The sequence below is a fragment of the Spermophilus citellus genome, assembly GCF_964194105.1.
Source record: "Spermophilus citellus genome assembly, chromosome: 1".
NCBI lineage: Eukaryota > Metazoa > Chordata > Mammalia > Rodentia > Sciuridae > Spermophilus > Spermophilus citellus.
The window spans coordinates 176,224,625-176,244,480 of NC_138182.1; the positions used below are offsets into that span (position 1 = coordinate 176,224,625).

The following is a 19,856-nucleotide window of genomic DNA, read 5'->3' on the forward strand; positions in this document are numbered from 1 at the left end:
AATTGACAGTGTACTAACTTTTTAAACGGGAGGAACCTCTTTTAAGTGTTCAATGACATAAAATTAATCTTGAATAGTAAGAATTGTTTTTATACATTTAATTAAGGTCATTAACAATTCACTTAATAAAAGGGCTTCTCTAGTCAGGCATGGTGGCACATACCTATAATCCTAGCAACCAAGGAGGCTCATAAGTACAAGGCCAGCCTCAGCAACTTAGCAAGACCCTATCTTAAGATAAAAAGTAAAATGGGCTAGGGATATAGCTCAGTGATGGGGTGCCCCTAGGTTCAATCCCAAGTACAAAAAAAAAAAAAAAAAATTAAATTAAATTAAAAAGGCTTGAGGGCTGGGGATGTGGCTCAAGCGGTAGCGTGCTCGCCTGGCATGCATGGGGCCTGGGTTCAATCCTCAGCACCACATAAAACAAAGATGTTGTGTCCGCCGAAAACTAAAAAATAAATATTAAAATTCTCTCTCTCTCTCTCTCTCTCTCTCTCTCTCTCTGTTAAAAAATAAATACAAACTGTACTTTAAAAAAAATTAAAAAGGCTTGAACTCTTTACAAGCAAGGAATTTGTCCAACATTCCAAAAAATTAAACTTTATTGTAAAAAAATGTTTCTTGATTATAAATGTAATAATACCTAGGAAAATTTTATAAAATACAGAAAATAGTAACACCCCAATAATTCCACCACTTATAGAAATCACCACTAGTATACCCTTGAGCATACTTCAATCCCTTGTACTGTCAAAGCAGATGCACAGTTACCTGTTTTGGTCCATCAACACTGCAAACATTACCAATGTATAAGCTCTCATTCTCATCAGTAAAACATGATCAAAGTCCAAGATTGGTCTTTGCCCCATAGTTTGTAATAGAAAAAATTAAATATACCCTAAATATCCACCATTTGAAACACAGCTAAATTATAATAACCTTAAAGCAAAATGTGACCAAAAAATGAAGGAAGCTTCTTACCATATAAATGTGAAACAATTTCCAAGATGTATGAAGTAGGAAAAAAAGTACAGAACAGAATGAATAATTTTCCATTTTCAAAAACAACACCACCTATTGTGTGAGGCCCAGGTTCAATTCCCAGCAGGCAGGTCAGGGTAGGGTGTTCTGGATCTCTTGTTTTTATTTGCCTTAATTTGCATTTCTTAGAAAGATTGAAGACCTACTCACATATTTACATTCCACTTGCAATTCCTTTTTTGCAAATTATTCCCATCCAAAGCATTTCTAGAGCTCTCTCTATCAAAGCACATTCAGCTTAACTGACATATGGCTTACTTTCAGAAGGCAAGATGGGTCCCCCAATCATACGTGACAAGCCAACAGCATAATCACAAATATCCACGTACTCTTGAACTTCTCCCACACCTTCCACCAGGATTTTCCCCATCTCCAAAGACACCTAAAAATTAAAAAGCCAAGCAGGATTTTTCCAACAGAATTAACACTTTAAACATTAAACTGAGGTGGGCAAAAGTAAAACATTATTTCATGTCTATTTTGTGACAGAAACAAATTGAAGAAAGTCTGTTCCTTTTTTCTGTAGAATTTTAAAACTGAAGAATTTTCTTTAATTTTTACTGTCCACCTCATTAATCTTTCCTCTAAAGAAAATATTTTGAAACGTATAAACTCAAAAATCACAATCTTATTTCAAATATGCATGACAACTTTATTCTCTACTCCAAGGATTGTATATATACTGCAAAACATTACCAGGTTCCCCAGTACTTGGATCTTCTCCCTCAAGGCATCGCCAATCTGCCTTACTATTTCTCCTCTCTTCGGAGCAGGGATCTAAGAAAACAATAGAATTTTAGTGTTCTGACCCAAAGGGTAAATTAATGTCTATAACAGTGCTACTTGTACACTGTAGAACAAAGTACAATCACACCAAAGAAGACTTTTTTTTTTTTTTAAATAAGACGGGGATTCTTCTTTTTCAATATTTTTTTTTTTGAGAGAGAGAGAGAGAGAGAGAGAGAATTCTTTTTAATATTTATTTTTTAGTTTTCGGCGGACACAACATCTTTGTATGTGGTGCTGAGGATCGAACCCGGGCCGCACGCATGCCAGGCGAGCACGCTACCGCTTGAGCCACATCCCCAGCCCAAAGAAGACTTTTTTATTACATCAAGACTGTGCTATGGCTAAACACAGCAGCTAAAATAAATGCAAGGCACTCATAGGGCTCATATCTACTGGAAGTTGCAGGGGTGAAAAGACAACAAAATATTACAAATTGTTGCAGGGCATGGTGGCACATGCCTGTAATCCCAGCAGCTAAGGAGGCTGAGGCAGGAGAATAGTGAGTTCAAAGCCAGCCTTAGCAACTTAATGAGGCCCTAAGCAGCTTAATGAGACCCTGGCTCAAAATGAAAAATAAAAAAGGGCCAGGGATTAGATTAATTCTAGATAGGGAAAAGGGGTGGGAGGGAAAGGGAAGGGGATTAGCAAGGATGGTGGAATGTAATGGACATCATTTTACAAAGTACATGTATGAAGACTTGAATTGGGTGTCAACATACCTTATATACAAACAGAGATATGAAAAATTGTGGTACATATGTGTATTAAGAATTGTAATGTTAGGGGACTGGGGTTGTGGCTCAGCGATAGAGAGCTCGCCTAGCATATGTGAGGCCCTGGGTTCGATCCTCACCACCACATAAAAATAAATAAAAAAAGATATTGTGTCCAACTAAAAAATAAATATTAAAAAAAAAAGAATTGTAATGTTGGGCTGGGGCTGGGGCTGAGCGGTAGTGCACTTGCCTGGCATGTGTGAGGCACTGGGTTTGATTCTCAGCACCAAATATAAATAAATAAATAAATGTCTGTCAAAAACTTAAAAAATATATTAAAAAATTGTAATGCAAAAAAAAAGTAATGCATAATGGCATAAATTGATGTGAACATACTTTATATACAGAGATACAAAAAATTGTGCTCTATATGTGTAAAAAGGATTGTAATGCATTCCACTGTTGTCATGTATTTAAAAAATAATAATAATAAACAAAAGGGCCAGGGATGTGGCTCAGTGGTTAAGTGCCCCTGGATTCATCCCTAGTACAAGGGCGAGAGAGAGAGAGAGAGAGAGAGAGAGAGAGAGAGAGAGAGAGATATTACAAATTGTCATCAGAGCTATAAAGACAAAGGGGGGAAAAAGATAGTGAAACACAGAAGACACTCATGTACTCCACTCATGTATTCACCACACTGAGTAAATGGACAAGATGCTTTACCTAAAAAGTTCACAGGGAAAATATCTAAGGAGGTAAAACTTAAGCTGAAACCAGAAGAATGGGAGACATTTAGCCACAGGAAGATTCTTCCAGAGAAAGGAAAAAATGTGTAAGAGGGATCATGGAAAACAAAAAGGGCTGGCTGGAAAGCCAGTATATCTAAAACTCTCAGAGGCTTTTAAGGAGTTGGAATCTTACTCCTGGTACAATGCAAAAATCTAATTTTTTTAAGGAACAGAATAAGATGATTTCCTTTATCTTTCAATATCACTATCTGACAAATAGAAAATAAATTGAAGGGGAAAGAACAGAAGCAGGGATATACTACTTAAGAACATATTATAGCTGGGAACAGGGTTTCACACCTGTAATCACAGCTACTCAGGAAACTGAAGCAGGAAGATCACAAGTTGGAGGTCAGCCTGGGCACTTTAGCAACACCCTGTGTCAAAATTTTAAAAAGTCCTGGGCACATAGTTCAAGGGTAGAGCACCTGCCTAGCATGAAGATCTGGGTTCCACCCTCAGTAACACACACACACACACACACACACACACACACACTACAGTAGCCAGGGCAAAAGATCAAAGTGACTTGGTCTTAACACTACAGTGATACCAAGGGAGACAAAGTGAACTCCAGATCTAATTTTGGAAGTAGAACTGCACTAATGGAACAGATCTAAGACAAGTCCAAGAAATAGGGAAAATAGAAGAACTAAGGATGACTCTCAGGTCTCTGACTTGAAAATCCAGATAGATGCAAGTGCAACTATTGGACAAGGATGATTTGAGGGGAGGAGCCAGTGTTTTGAGAGTCACCCTACTAAAATAAAAGTTTGTCATTTTTATAATACATGCACTCTTTTATAAACAGGAAACAAGAACTTGTAATGTTAAATAAATTAGCACAGCTCCTATATATTTCCTAGCAAAGGCTTGCATTTAATAATGTTTCAACTAGTCAAATATGCTGGCTCACGACTCCCAAGTAATCCCAGCTATTATAGAGGCTAAGGCAGGTGGATGACAAGTTCAAAGCCAGTCAGATCAACTTAGCAAGACTCCCAGATAGGCACCAACTGTCCTCATCCCTGCACTAATGAAGTCACATGTAGAATGAACATCAAATATAGTCATATGTGGGGAACTGAAAGCATTGAGGAAAAGATTAGGTAAGAATTTGAGAAGCCATGAGTGGTGGTGCATACCTATAATCCCAGCACTCAGGAAGCTGAGGTGGGAAAGTCACTTGAGCCCACAGTTTGAGAGCAGCCTATGACATGGCGAGAACTTGTTTCAAAAAAAAGAAAGAAAGAAAGAAAGAAAAAGACCCATAATCCCAGCGGCTCAAGAGGTGGAGGCAGGAGAATTGCAAGTTCAAAACCAGCCTCAGCAACTTAGCAAGGCACTAAGCAACTCAGTGAGATACTGTCTCTAAATAAAATACAAAAATGGACTGGGGAGCTGGGCACAGTGGCACATGCCTGTAATCCCAGCAGCTCAGGAGGCTGAGGCAGGAGAATCAGGATTTCAAAGCCAGCCTCAGCAAAAGCTAAAAAATTCAGTGGGACCCTATGTCTAAAGAAAATACAAAACAGGACTGGGGATGTGACTTAGTGATTGAGTGCCCCTGAGTTCAATCCCCAGTTCCTCCCCCCAAAACAGAAAAAATTACTTTGGGGAAAATAAAAACAGATACCCATGTTAAAAAGCTACCAGTTATCTGGTATTTCTACGTTTAGGAGAAAATGGTTCATTAACAGTTCCTGTCCTCAAGGGATGGGAGAGATTCCAACTCTCACCAAAATGAAAGAAAACTAAGGACACACCAGGGATGAAGAGGAGCAAAAACTGGGCCAAAACTGACTCATGAAGCAAAGCAGCAAGTCTCAGTATTCCTGACCATGTTCTCTGTGGTTGGTTTTAGGTAAGAGGAAATCGGTTTTATAAACTGCCTTACCATATATTCATATTTTGATTTCATTTCCCTTTAAGAAGAATATTCCCTCTGAAAAAATCCCAGGCTTAACTCAAGTAAAGTAAATGAGCCAGGCACAGTGGTGCATGCCTGTAATCCCAGCAGCTCAGAAGGCTGAGGCAAGAGAATCACAAGTTTCAAGCCAGCCTCAGCAATTTAGCAAGGCCCTAAGCAATTCAATGAGACCCTGTATCTACATAAAATATTAAAAAGGAGGCTGGGGACACAGCTCAGTTGGTAGAGTGCTTGCCTCACATGTACAAGGCCCTGGGTTTCATCCCCAGCACCACCAAAAAAAAAAAAAAAAAAAAAAGATTATGGTTGAGGTTGTGGCTAAGCAACCCTGGGTTCAATCTCTGGTGGGGGGGGGGGGGGGAACTAAATGAAACAGTAGTTTATCCTAACACATGCAAGGCCAGCAGAAAAGAGGCAGCCCCAGGAGGGAGGATCCAAGAGGGAAGCTTGAAGATAGAAGGGCAGCAAACTCTGGTCTATTCCTGTTTGAGGCATCCATTACCTCTCTAAGTCACTGCCCTACCAGCAAGAGCCCCAGAGGCAGTCTGGAAAAGCTCAGTTTCTACCCTAAACTTTGAACTCAGTTGCTTAACTCAAATTCTAACTAGCAGGATCGCCAATTGGCTCTCTTACTATCACCTAGGAAAGTGACCTATTGTCACTTAGCAACCCCACTCTATTAGGAGATCTAAAAAGCATTTGGGGTAAAATTGGGGGTTCATAACCCACTTCAATCTAATGTATGAAGTATGATATGTCAAGAGCTTTGTAAAGTTGTGAACAACCAATAAAAAAAAAAAAAATTTAAAAAAAAGGCACATTAGACACAGAGTAGACTACTAATGAGGTCCAACCCAAAAAAGTACAGCACAATATTCAAGAAAGATCTCCAATATATCACATACCAACCACCCCCACAAAGAGCAGAGCCTTAAAAGCCAGTTCAGGAAAAGATTACACAAACTTCCTGTCCCCTCACCCCAAACTGCTTGTATTTACCCTGGGTAATACACTAGATGCTTCTAGTCAGAAGACAAGTAAAGTTATACCTACATCTACCCAGCTACTCAGGAAGCTGAGGCAAAAAGATCCAGATTTGAGGCAAGCCTGAGCAACTTAGTAAAACCACCACCACAAAAAAAAAAAAAGTGACATTGCAGTAGCATCCAAAACAACGTATATATAATGAACCCTAAATTATATACTTTAGTTAATAATAATGTAGAAATATTGGCTCATCAATAATGCAAGATATTAATATTGCAAAAAACCTGGGAAGAGGAGTAAACATGAAATATACACTTTCTGTTCATATTTCTGTAAACCTAAAACCAATCTAAAAATGAAGTATTAATTTTTTTTAAAGTATATGTATTAACTTAAAAATTGTATAGTACTTTAGACTGGTATGCAATGATAACACAGGTCACAAAATTTTCCACCCGCCATATATATATGTATGTATAATAATCACAACTATGGAGTAAATATAAAGGCTGGAAGAAAATGCACCAAAACACAATTCAAATGGCCTCTCTGTATTGAGGAGGTTGAGATTCAGGGGTTGGGGGAAGTACCAGGGACTGAACTCAGGGGCGCTTGACCATTGAGCCACATCCCCAGCCCTATTTTGTATTTTTATTTAGTGACAGGGTCTCACTGAGTTACTTAGTGTCTCACTTTTGCTGATGCTGGTTTTGAACTGCTGCTGATCCTCCTGCCTCAGCCTCCTGAGCAACAGGGAGTATGCCACCATGCCTGGCTAAATATGATTATTTTACTATACTTTGGATCTGAAATGTCCTCCAAAGGCTTACATGTTGAAGGCTTGATTCTCAGTTAGTGATGCTATTGGGAGGTGGGAGAAATTTTAGGACTAGAGCCTAGTTAGAGGTAGATCACTGGAGTCATGCCCTTGAAAGAGAAACATGGGCCCTGCCTCTTTCTCTAATTCTTGACTGCAAGGTGAATAGCTTTGCTCCATCATGTGTTCCCCAACACGATGCTCTGACTTACATAAAAAAATGGTGCCAGCAGGCCATGGAATGAAACCTCTGAAACCATAAGCCAAAACAAATCTTTCTTCCTTTTTTTTTAATATATTTATTGTACTTGTTTTACTTATAGTTGGACACAATACCTTTATTTCACTTATTTATTTTTATGTGGTGCTGAGGATCAAACCCAGGGTCTTGCACATGTGAGGCGAGCGCTCTACCACTGAGCCACAACCCCAGCCCCAAATTTTTCTTCTTTCAAGTTGATTTTCTCTAGTATTTTGTCACAGCAAAAGAATACTAACAACAAACTTTTTTTTTGGTGGGGGGGTGGCATGCCAGGGATTAAACCCAAAGACTCTTGCATGATAAGCAAGTGCTCTGCTGCTAAACTATAACCTCAGCCCTTTTTTAAATTTTAAGATAGGGTCCTGCTAAATTGCCCATGCTTGCCTCAAACTTGAAATCTTTCTCCCTCACCTCCCTATTTGCAGCTGGAATTATAGGTGAGTACCACCATGCGGAGATCTTTTTTTTTTTTTTTTTTAATAAGATGTATTATTTCTACAATTAGAAAATGTAATCTTAAATGATACTGTTTGGGACATCACTCAGATATGTGAACTTTACTTAGGAAACTGTTAACTTGTGTAAGTGGTATTTTTCTGCTTATTTTTTATTGCATAAAGTGGAACCCTCGGCCTACTTACATCCAGAATAAAAGTAGAGGAAAGATGTTTTCCATGTTTTGCAGAAAGATGATCTTAGCTGAGGACAACTGTGTATACAACCCAGGAGTCTGCCCCTCCTACCTGCCACAGCCCCAACTCCCTTTGCAATTACTAACTCAGAGAAAACACTGAGGCTCAGCAGTCTCTATGTCAGCAGCATATGGTTTTATAACACACTGGAACTTGTTATGTATCAGACTCTCCTATAAGCACTTTAAGTAATAAACTCAACTCTCAGGACAACCTCAGAAGATGGCATTTATAGCCTCCCCTTTATATGACAAAGCACTCTGAAGATGGAGGGCGGAGGGAAATGGAGAAATCCAAGCTATCCCTGCTCTCCTTTACTTTCCCCTCCTCAGAAGCCAGCCCCCACTGGGTCAGTGTGGCCCCGCCCAGACCAGACTCGGTTCTCATGTTTGCTAATTTGACCCCTGATAAAGATTTAGACCAGGAAGATAAACTCTGCCTACAACCCCTTGCCCTGAGAAAGAGATGTTGTGGTTGCTCTTGAGGCCAGGCATACTGACCTACTGTATCCTTCCCAGGTCAATCTGGCAGGAGGGACAAAGAGAAACAAATAAGTATTTTTTTTAAAAAGATCTTCCATTCTTTTTCTACTTGCTTACTTATAACTTCAGAGGATAATATTTGTAGCTCAAGTTCATACTGCATAAGTACAAAATTTTAATCCATTTAAAATAACTCATTCAGGGGCTGGGGTTGTAGCTCAGTGGTAGAGCACTTGTCCAGCACATGTGAGGCACTGGGTTCGATTCTCAGCTCCACATTAAAAAAATAAGTAAATAATGTATTATAATGTAAATGAATAAAATAATGTAAATGTAAATTAAATAATGTAATGTAATGTAAATAAAATAAAGGTATTGTGTCCATCTACAACTAAAAATTTTTTTTAATAAAAAGTTGGTTTTTTTTTTCAAATAAAATTATGCATTCAATGAATGCCAAACACAGAAAATTCTCAGAAATTGAGTGGAGACAAATTGCTGCCCCAATTTCAGCATCACAGCTTCAAGCAGCCCATGTTTCAGTGAGAGGCAGTGACTTGCTGATCAGATGTTTGTTTATCTCATCACAATTAAGAAAGGACCTCTTCTGTGCTTTAGACCACAAATAACATACTTACATCTGCCCAGACTTTCCAAGCTTCTCTTGCTTTCTTTATAGTTTCTTCATAGTCTGCCACACTGGCCTACATTAAGAATTGGGGGGGGGGGGGAGAGAATTAGGAGGAGGGAAAAAGGAAACAGTAAAGGAAGGTGATGACCTTCTTCACAGAGACATTTTTGGATACAAACTGGAAAGTCTCCGGATATCCCTGAAATATATGATGGAGGATGATTTTTACAGTCTGAGCTTTCAAAATCTGGCCAGAACCCAGGAAGATAGGATGGACTCCAGCTCTGCTTTAAAACCTTGATTTTCAAAGCAAGGTCCACTGGTCTTATCTGAGCAAATCACCTGACCTGTGTTAGAAGAGAAGACCTCGGGTTCCAACCCAGACTTAAGGAATCAGAAACTATATTCTAACAAAAACCCTCAGGAGTTGAGAAGTGCGATGTTAAATGAAACTCCTTAGTCCTCTCTAGGGTTCACCTTCTCTAGGACATGCCATACCCACCCTAAAAGTAGATAGTCTCTCCCAGACATTCTTTAATGTCAAATGAAACAGAAACACCTTATTCTTTGCATTTGTATATTTGTATTGCCCTTGACCTGCTTAATAGGATTCTATCTCTAAAGAAAGTTTGCAAAAACTCCCTGTGAACAGTTTGAATTTTAAAAGCTTACCTGCCGGACTCTTGCTATTGGTTCATTGTTAGCAGGACAATAGGTTGTAATAACCTAAAAACAAAACCCCAAAAAAATGACCATTATTTACAGAAATCACAATTCCTTCCAAATTGAGGGAACAGACTGAAGAAGAAACATGGGGAGAGGGAGCAGATACAATGTCCAAGATAGAATACATTGTTACAATTAAAATGAGTCAGATTCAGTATAAAAGAGAGAGAGAAATTAAGTCTTAAAAGAAACAACCATGAGCTACTGAGATGCAGAAAACACAGCTGTAAATTTTAACCAACAGGCCTTTGGCTCTTGCCCTTGTAAATGAGGGAACTATGCAAGTACAAGGAAAAATGGCACAAAATTATGCAGCTCCACCCTGGCTCCACCTCCAGTCCAGCCACTGATACAGCCCTTCTATAAATATTGGACCCCCAGTCCAAGGCCCGGCTTCTCACTCTCAAGATAGCCTTCATTGTCCCTTGAATGTGTATCCACTTTCTAAATAAACCTCTGTCTATGCCTTTGTCTGGCTCATGCCAAAAGTCTTTACTGTCACATATGCCAAGAACCCTGCTGGTTCCGAATTAAATTTCCCTTCCTAACACCCCTATCCGGAGACATGTTGCCCTGTGACAAAACCACTCTACAGCATGGTGGCACACACCTGTAATCCCAGGTACTAATCACAAGTTAGAGGTCAGCCTGGGTAACTGAACAAGATCCTCTCTCAACAATTTAAAGGGCTGAGGACGTAGTTCAGTGGCAGAGCAATTGCTTCATGTATGTGAGACCCTGGGACTTGTCCCAGTACAAAGGTGTGTGTGGGGGGGGGGGGGGGGCACAGACTCTACAGAGATAGGCCTTTCATTAGGAACCACCTTTCCCTAAAACCCACCCTTGCCATCTAAATATTAAGTATACAAACAAAGGCCTTAATGTGACAAGTTATTTCAACTCTTTTTCAATTAGCAGACCAAACTAACAAAGTTTTACTTATTCCTTCTCTCCCTTATTCCGCCCACCTTCTGGTCTGAAGATGAAATAGTAAACTCTAGATGACTATGACAAAAGCCTATGTCCACACAAACTGGAGAGGTTTCAGGTCGATTAGGAAAAACAACAACAACAACAAAAAAAAAACCCAATGTACAATTAAAAGGCCATCAGGAGAGAGTATTTAATGGAAGAGCCTAATGATTAGGAAAAAAAAAAAAAAAAAAAGAAGGAAACTACCATTGAATGAAATCTGGAGAACAATTAAAATTACCTGCATCTGCATCTCCTACTGCCACAGATAAATGAAAAATATATTTCCTCTATCAAAGCAGTTTATTTATTAAATAGTCACCTGAACTGAAGGTTACATAACATTTTCCTATAAAAGCTTCCTTTTGTAGGCCACATATTTTCCAAAAAAAGGGGAGGGGGGAGCAGCATAATAACCTTACCTTTTCATTGCATTCTATAACACATAGTTTTGAAGACTAAGGGTGCCAGGCACGGTGTCAAACTCTGCGTAATAGAGAAATGCTGGAAATCCCATTTTTAAAGAAGTTCACACGATTTTAGCAAGTAAAACCTTGTCCACCGGAGTTCAGAAAGAGGATACAAACCTGGCGCGGTAGTGTACGCCTGTAATTCCAGTCACTTAGGAGGCTGAGGCAGGAGGACCCCAAATTGCATGTCAGCCTCAGCAACTTAGTGAGACCATGTCTCATAAAAAGGCACTGGAGATATAGCTCATGGGGGAAGTACCCCGGGTTCAATTCCAGTACCAAAAAGAAAAGACCAATAAAAAAGGACAACATAAAACTACACCGTTATTTTTTAAGAGCTACAGTCGTGCTCATAATTAAGATCAACTGCTCAGCAAAGTGTGTGGCGTCTCTCACTACAAATCCCAAGCAAGACGCTGCCATAAGGTTTTAAGTATGAGTGGATCTAGCCCCCTACCAGCTCCAAAATGGCTTGGATTCTTCATGGCACATAAAGACCTAAAAATCTAAGAATTGTTCTATTTTTGGTTTTGGTTTTACTTGTAAAGGCACTCTGTGTAACTTCAAAACGTCCCATCCAGTACAACCGCCGCCAGGGCCAGCGGGAGTCGGGTAAGGCAGAGCCTGCCCAGCCTCCCCAGCAAACCCCAGCGGCAGAGATTTCTCCAGGGGCCGCATACCTCTCCCTGGCCGCCCCAGCTTCCATTATACACGCCCTCGTTTTCCTCGCGGAGCCCCAGCTCCTTCAGCCAAGTATACTGGGGCTGATTGATCAGCAGAGTGGACATGAAGGCAGCAGGCCTGTTCCAAAGTCCTAGAAGCTTGCCGTTCTTTGCAGCGTTCACACAAAGCGCGCGAGCAAAATACCACATCCTGAGTCCCGGACGCGGGTCGCGCCTGCAGTCTGGAAGGCGGCTGAAATAAGAGTCCCGCCCAGCCTCCGCGAGAGTCCATTGGGCAGGCCTGGGCCCTGCCTCCCAGCACGGCCCCCACAGCGGCCTGCATGCTCAGGACCTTCTTCCCGCGGAGCTCGGAGTTTAACCCCAGCTTGGAACAACACTAGGCAGCTGAGGGAAGGGCGGGGGGCGGGGGGGTTGGCGGGTTGCCACCCGGTGAAAGACTTCAGGGACAGGGACACGTGCTAGGAATTCTGTTCAGCAAAATGCTGAAGTATACTAGGTTAGAGCAGAGCTTTGACAACTGCATTATGCATTTAGTCACTCTGACCATGGTGTTCAGTACCCATTCTGAATCTAGATCTGGGCTGGGGTCTGAAGATTGGTATTTCTAATCACTTCTCAAGTCATGGTGATGTCCCTGGTCCCTGAAGTAGCCTGGGAAATTGGTGGGGGGGAAGGTAAATTACAAATTAAGTGTCATAATAAATGAAAAATATCAAATTATTGCATTTCCTTCTAAATATCCTACCTCAGTATACTCTTACTTTTGAGAAACACAGATGTGTTTTGATCAACTACCTTTACATTGTGTCTTTTTTTTTCTTTTTCTTTTGCAATATTGGGAGTTGAACCCATGGCTTTGTTGGCATGTTAGGAAAGCGACTATCACTAAGCTACATCTCCACCAGCCCTATATATCTTCTGCCTTCTAAATGTACTGACTGAACTGGACACACTTTAACCACCTCTATTGAAAATAACAAAGTTTGCACATAGCCAATTCTACTTTTCTAAACAATTTATCAAATATGTCATAGGGTTGTAATTAAGCATAGGTACAAATGACTTCTACTTAGGATATCCTCAGTGAGTGCTAGCTGTCTTTGTTTTTCAGAGATAGCTGGGCAGGAGGCAGAGTATGACCTGAAAAGATCTGCTGGCTCCCTGACGGCATTAAATTGGTGAATTACCACTACTCGGGATACCTTATGGATTTCAAAAACTCAGAATCTGATTTGTCCATGCATTACTAAGTGACACTGTTGTTCTAGGTAAACTCATATCAATCAGATTCTTGAAAAGAAAAGAAAGGAAAAAAAGAAAAAAGAAAAGGAAGGAAGGAAGGAAGGAAGGAAGGAAGGAAGGAAGGAAGGAAGGAAGGAAGGGCTGGGGATGTGGCTCAAGTGGTAACACGCTCGCCTGGCATGCACAGGGCACTGGGTTTGATCCTCAGCACCACATCAAAATAAACATGTTGTGTCCACCAAAAACTGAAAAATACATATTAAAAACTTTCTCTCTCTCTCTCTAAAAAAAAAGAAAAAAGAAAAAACTGCTACAAATAGAATGCTGTGTTATAATTTTACAGAGAAAATTGTCTTCTGCAAAGATTACCTGCTCACATCTTCAACTTGCTGCATTCTCTCCAGAAAGTAACTACTTGGTGGTGGTGTTGCTGCTGCTGTTTTTTTGATTTTTTGTTTTGTTTTCCCTTTTTTTTTTTTTTTTTTTTTTTTGCAGTCAGCACTCTTCTATGGAACTACATTCCCAGCCCTTTTCATTTTATTTTGAGTCAGGATCTCACTAAGTTGCCAAGGCTGGCCTGGAACTTTCAGTTTTCCTGCTTTAGACTCTCAAGAAACTGGGATTACAGGCACCTAGGAACACTCTGGGGTCTATCCAGCTGTTTAATGAGCCAGAATCAAAAGAAGAGTTGTTGATTAATAGTATATGATTCCAGCATTTGATGACATTAAACTAAGAAAGCCTCTCCAGTGCTTGAATTTATCTATAGATTCAATGCAATCTCGATCAAAATAACAGAATTGGAAAGTCAACTCCAAGGTTTAAATGGAATTGCAAATGTAGTGGCACCCGCTTTCTCCACAGAAAAGTCTCAACTGGGCTTCTCCAGAAATCTTCACCATGGCTGATTTGGGGATTGTCAGCAAAAGAGTTTCTGCAAAAGAGTTCAATGTAGATAAACTTCCTATTTTCATGTTGCCCTGTTTTACTTGGCCACTGGCCAGGAAGATGTCAACACTCCAGGTGCTGGACACCCCCTTACTAGTTTTTCACAAACATATCCAGTATAGTAATTTATTGAAATGTGCAAACAAGGCATCTGTCCTTGAGCTGGGCTTCACAAAGATGTATGTGTGTGTGTGTGTGTGTGTGTGTGTGTAAATAAATAAATATATATATTTATATTTATATACCACTAAGCCACAACCCCAGCCCATCTATATTTTTAAGTTAAGAGAAGTTACCAATTGGGTTCCATGGTAACAGCTGGCAGAGGGAGGAAAGAAAGGGAGAAGAATCTCTCCCCTTCTCAGGTGTTGTCCTTGAAGGGTTAACTTGCCCAAAACAGTGAAAGAAAAAGGTGCTTTTATGTAAACTTCTGCAGACTATGAACTTCTGAGCCTTTCCCCTTAGATGCTGGGTATAAAACTCTAAAACTACCTGAACTCAGGGGATTGATTGATTACAGCAAAAGCTGTGCCCTCTGAACCTGGCTGCAGCCAAATAAAACTGTTTCCTGCTATCTTCAGTGCCTTGCCTCATCTGTCCCTACAACACAAAGGCTCTACTATAACCAAAACAATATATATTGTTTTAATTTTGCCAAATTTTAAACATTTTATAACAACTTTACAATTATTATGAGACTATATGGTAAATAAAACCATCAAATTAGTATAGTGGTAGACAAAGATCACTGGAACAGGGGGATGGAGGTATAGCTTAGTGGGAGATTATGTGCTTGGAATGTGTGAGGGCTTGGGTTGGTCCCCAAGTACTGAAGGAAAAAAAAATCTGTGGAACAGAATAAAGAACCCCCCAAATAGCACTCATATATATGGTTGGTCAATTTTCAATAAAGATGTCAAGGAAATTCAATGAGTAAAGTGTAGTTCTTTCAATAAATGATGGCATATTAATTGGATATTCACATGCAAAAGAAAGAAAAATCCTTACTTCATACTATATCTAATACTTAATTCAAAACAGACTATACATCTAGAAGTAGGAGATAAAACTAAAACTTCTAAGGAAAAACATAGGAAAAAATCTTTGCAGTGATAGACTGTTTTGTGCTTTATAGAATATTTAGTTGCATCCCTGGCCTCCACCCACTAGATAATATTACTAAAGACTTATGCCAGAGGCCCCGCTTTGGGTGGGTCACAACAAATCAGGGGTGGCCATTCACCCAAAAACCAAACAGAATAAGTAATGGTGAAAAGCAGGAAAGGAACTTTAATCAGGATAGCTGTACCAGGAAGACAACAGGCAGCATTCTCAGCCCTGTCGTCAGGGGTAGTGACATGAGCTCCTAGATTATATAGACAAGCAGTCTTGGTCAATCTGTGGTCTATTCCATCATTATCTCAGGATTGGTCAGATGGAGCCTTGTCACTTTCGATAAGAAAGTTGCCAATGCTTGGGGGGGCAGTTTTTTAACACATCTCAAGATGTTTTTTGTTTGTTTAGTTTCCTTTGGTACTGGGAACTGAACCCCAGCACCTCCCCTTTATTTATTCATTATTTTTTTGAGACAGAGTCTCACTAAACTGCTAAATTACTCAGGTTGGTCTCAGATTTGCAATTCTCCTGCCTCAGTCTCTTGAGTCACTGGGATTACAGGCGTTCACCGCTGCATGGGACTCGATTCTTATCAATCAGACCTACTGTTTCTGAAATCCAACATGATTCATTCAAAGCAAAGAAGACAGATGCAAAATGGAGACAAAGATGCCAAGGTTTTTACATTTTCAGGACCAAGTGAAGGATCAGTGGTTTTAGCAAAAAGCCTCTAAACTATTTTTAGCATCAAGTTGTGACAATTATTTATTTTTTTTAAATTTTGTGGTGCTGAGGATTGAACTTGGGCCTCATAAATGCTAAGCAAGTGTTCTACCACCAAGCCACATTCCCAGTCCCCAAGTTGTGACAATTAAAAAACATTTCCTGTTATTGTCTGTTGAGTTAAATACTAATCAGTTCCTTGAATAGCTTTCAGGAAGATAAGAAAGTCTCTAAAAGAATGTGGTAACAAAGAAAAGGAGAGGGGGAGCCGGGCACTTTCCTTATCTCCTGTCTTTAGGAGAGAATCTGAAGAGTGACTGTGGTTGTAAAGTAAAGGGATGTACTCATAAACATCTGAAGAAATCCACCTGTATAGTTGAGTATGCAACCTATCACATATAGATGCCCCTGCTTGTAGGTATGGTGTAGACCTGCCAATGAGTGAGTAATAAAATGTCCATAACCTCTCTGCTGAGTCCTCCAAGTTCTTTCTTTGGGACTGGAAAACAGTATTCTAGGGCCTATGTAGCTCTGGGATTGAACATTACCCAATTTCACCTTTCCAGGGGAGAAAAGCAGCTCTCTTAGATGAAAACTGCTGTTATTCAAAGTATTCTTAAGACCAAAAAATTTGTTAATTGGACTTTATTAACATTAAAACCTTTTACTTTTCAAATGATACTATTAATAATATGAAAAGATGAACCATGGTGAGAAAATATCATATATATCATATAATAATAATATATATGAGCTGGGGTTGTGGTTCAGTGGTATAGCACTCAACTAGCACATGTGAGGCCCTGGGTTTGATCCTCAGCACTACATAAAAATAATAAAATAATAAAGGTATTGTGTCCGTCTATAACTAAAAAAAGAATAATAATATATGGTAAAGGGCTTGTCTCCAGAATATATAAGGAATGCTTACAACAATAAAAAGAAAAGGACCTGAGTTTTTAAAAATGGACAAAAAACTTCATTCTTTATCTAAGGAGATACATGGGGTTTGGGATATAACTCAGTGTTAAGAATACTCACCTAGCATTTGTAAGGTCCTGGTTTTAATATTGTTATGCCAGATTCGTGGGATCCCAATAGACCTCCAGGAGCCGAATCCAATGCAAGCACACAAGAGTTTTTATCGCAAGCTCGAGCCTGGACTCACAACTGTTAGACGCAGCGGTTCCAGGGAGGGAGTCCTGGTCCTTTTGTTCAGTGAGATTTTATAGGTTTTCGGGAGATACTCTATGCTTCACAACATCACACAGCAAATCATTCCATACCACGGGAAAACCAAACAACAACTCTTAACATTGATTAGCACATTCAATGGCGGGAACAAGTTGAGTAGGGGTGATTGGCTAGTACAAGAAGGGGGTTCGTTTGAACTGATTGGTGTACGTGCTAAACTACATGGTTTCCCAACATGTTATCAACCACTATAAACGACTTAGGGGTCATCTAGCATTCCAGGTATTTTCCCTGTCTCATGCTGATTGGAGGTTGCTAGGGTTGCTATGGGTCCTCACCTAGCCTAACTGAGTCAGGGACACCTGGCGCTGCAGACCTCTCCTGTTATTTACAGACAAACAACTCAGCAGGGTGGATATGTACTTAGGAGTGCTCTGTGGGTTTTTCCAAGGACAAGGGTCACGCCCCTTTCCTTAGGACAGGCCTTCAGGTAGAAGCTGCTGTTATTTATTTATTTATTAAAAATGGAGTCACATTAGTTTCTCAATATCTTTCTCTCTCTCTCTCTCTCTCTCTCTCTCTCTCTCTCTCTCTCACACACACACACACACACACACACACGAAAGAAAATAGATATATAAATGTCAGATAAGCACATGAAAGTGACAAATAACAAAGTTCTTAAGATTTTTTTTCCAGGAAAAGCCTCCAGGCCTTTCACTAATGAGTCTTGCAAAATATGGAGCCAGTTTTTTAATAATGAACATGAGCTGATGATGTGGTGTATGCCTATAATCCCAATTAGGTAGGATTTAAAGTAGTTGAGGCAGGAGGATTACAAAGTGATGGCCAGCCTGGGAAATTTAGTGAGATCCTATCTCAAAAAAAAAAAAAAAAAAAAAATTGAAAGTGCTGAGGATGTATCTTAGTGGTAGAATATTTGCCTAGCATATGTGAAGCCCTGGATTCAGTCTCCAGTAATTCATGCAAAAACACATACACAAGCACAAATTAACATGTATAGAAGAAGCCAGTTATTCTGATGAGTGATTTCACAAGCTCAAAATCCCCTAGGCAGAATGTAACTCCCCTCTTAAAGGAAACATGCCTTTTATGAAGAGTCATGCCATCCAATCAACAAGCAACCTCTCCCCTATCCCTTTCTATAAATTTCTCCACTAAATTTATACCAACTGATTAAGGAGGCAGATTTGAGTTTTTAACTCTTGCCAGTCAGCCATGCAATAAAACCTTTTCTCTTCACAAAAATGGGATGCCATAATATTGGCGTCTATGTCCTTGGAGCAGTGAGCCTTGCTCCATAATAAAAAGATGTTCATCATTACTCATTAGGGAGATGCAAATTAAGACCACAGTGAGATGCTACTACACATGCACTAAAATGCTGTGATGGCTAATTTTGTGTGCCAACTTCACTGGATCACAGCATACCCAGATATCTGGTTAAACATTATTTCTGGATGTGTCTGAGGCTATTCCTGGAAGAGATTAACATTTGAATTGATAGAATAAGTAAAGCAAGTTGGGTGCCCTCCACCACCTGGTGGACACCATCCAATTTATCAGTGATTAAATGCGAGTGAGCACACACACACACACACATACACACACATACAGAAAGGGAGAATTCTTTCTCTCTGCCTGCTTGAGCTGACATTGGTCTTCTCCTGCACTCAGACTGGGACTTACACCATCAGCACCCCTGGTTCTCAGTGTTTTAATTTTTCTATTATTTTATTATATATTTCTATTATTTCTGTTACCATAAAATACTCAAGGCCTGATGTTTTATAAAGAAGAGAGATTTAGCTGGGTGCAGTGGCACATGCCTGTAATCTCAGCAGCTCAAGAGGCTGAGGCAGAAGAATCTAGAGTTCAAAGCCAGTCCCACCAATTTAGTGAGGCCCTAAGCAACTCAGCAAGACCTTGTTTCTAAATAAATTATAAAAATGGGCTGAGGAAGTAGCTCAGTGGTAAAGCACCCCTGGGATTGAACATTACCCAATTTCACCTTTCCAGGGGAGAAAAGCAGCTCTCTTAGATGAAAACTGCTGTTATTCAGAGTATTCTTAAGACCGAAAAATTTGTTAATTGGACTTTATTAACATTAAAACCTTTTACTTTTCAAATGATACTATTAATAATATGAAAATATGAACCACGGTGAGAAAAATATCATATATATCATATAATAATAACATATATGGTACCAATAATATATATGGTACCTGGGTTCAATCCCTAGTACCAAAAAATAAAAATAAAATAAAATAGAGATTTATTTAGCTCAAATTCTAGAAGCTCAAGGCCATGACACCAGCATTGACTTGGCTCTGGTGAGAACCCCCTTGGTTATCTCACATGGTAAATGGTGTCATGGTAGGGGGGATGAGAGAGGGAGAGATCCCATGGCAAGACAAGAAGCCCAGGAGATATTCAAGGGTCAAATTGGAACTATGCTACTGAATTTCCTGAGTCTTCAGCTTACAGAAGGCAGATTGTGGGAAGTCTCAGTCTCCATAATCAGGTGAGCCAATTCTCACAATAAATCTCTTCATAATAATCTCTCTCTAAATATATCCTATTGGTTCTCTTTCTCTAAAGATATCTGACTGATACAAAT

The 19,856-nt window shown here is 39.7% G+C and overlaps 1 protein-coding gene across 2 annotated transcripts in view; it reads right to left on the reverse strand.

The window, feature by feature from the left end:
- ALDH7A1 (aldehyde dehydrogenase 7 family member A1) overlaps window positions 1–12,320 on the reverse strand; it is a 44,125-nt gene extending 31,805 nt beyond the window's left edge. For both annotated transcript variants that reach the window (XM_081293293.1, XM_081293292.1), the window contains exons 1-5: window positions 11,987–12,320; window positions 9,811–9,864; window positions 9,146–9,211; window positions 1,741–1,821; window positions 1,303–1,426 (exon numbers count right to left, since the gene is read on the reverse strand). In XM_081293293.1, the coding sequence (XP_081149419.1) occupies window positions 1,303–1,426; window positions 1,741–1,821; window positions 9,146–9,211; window positions 9,811–9,864; window positions 11,987–12,178 (517 nt within the window). In that variant the 5' untranslated portion in view covers window positions 12,179–12,320. The remainder of the gene's footprint in view (window positions 1–1,302; window positions 1,427–1,740; window positions 1,822–9,145; window positions 9,212–9,810; window positions 9,865–11,986) is intronic.
- Window positions 12,321–19,856: the final 7,536 nt, after the last annotated feature.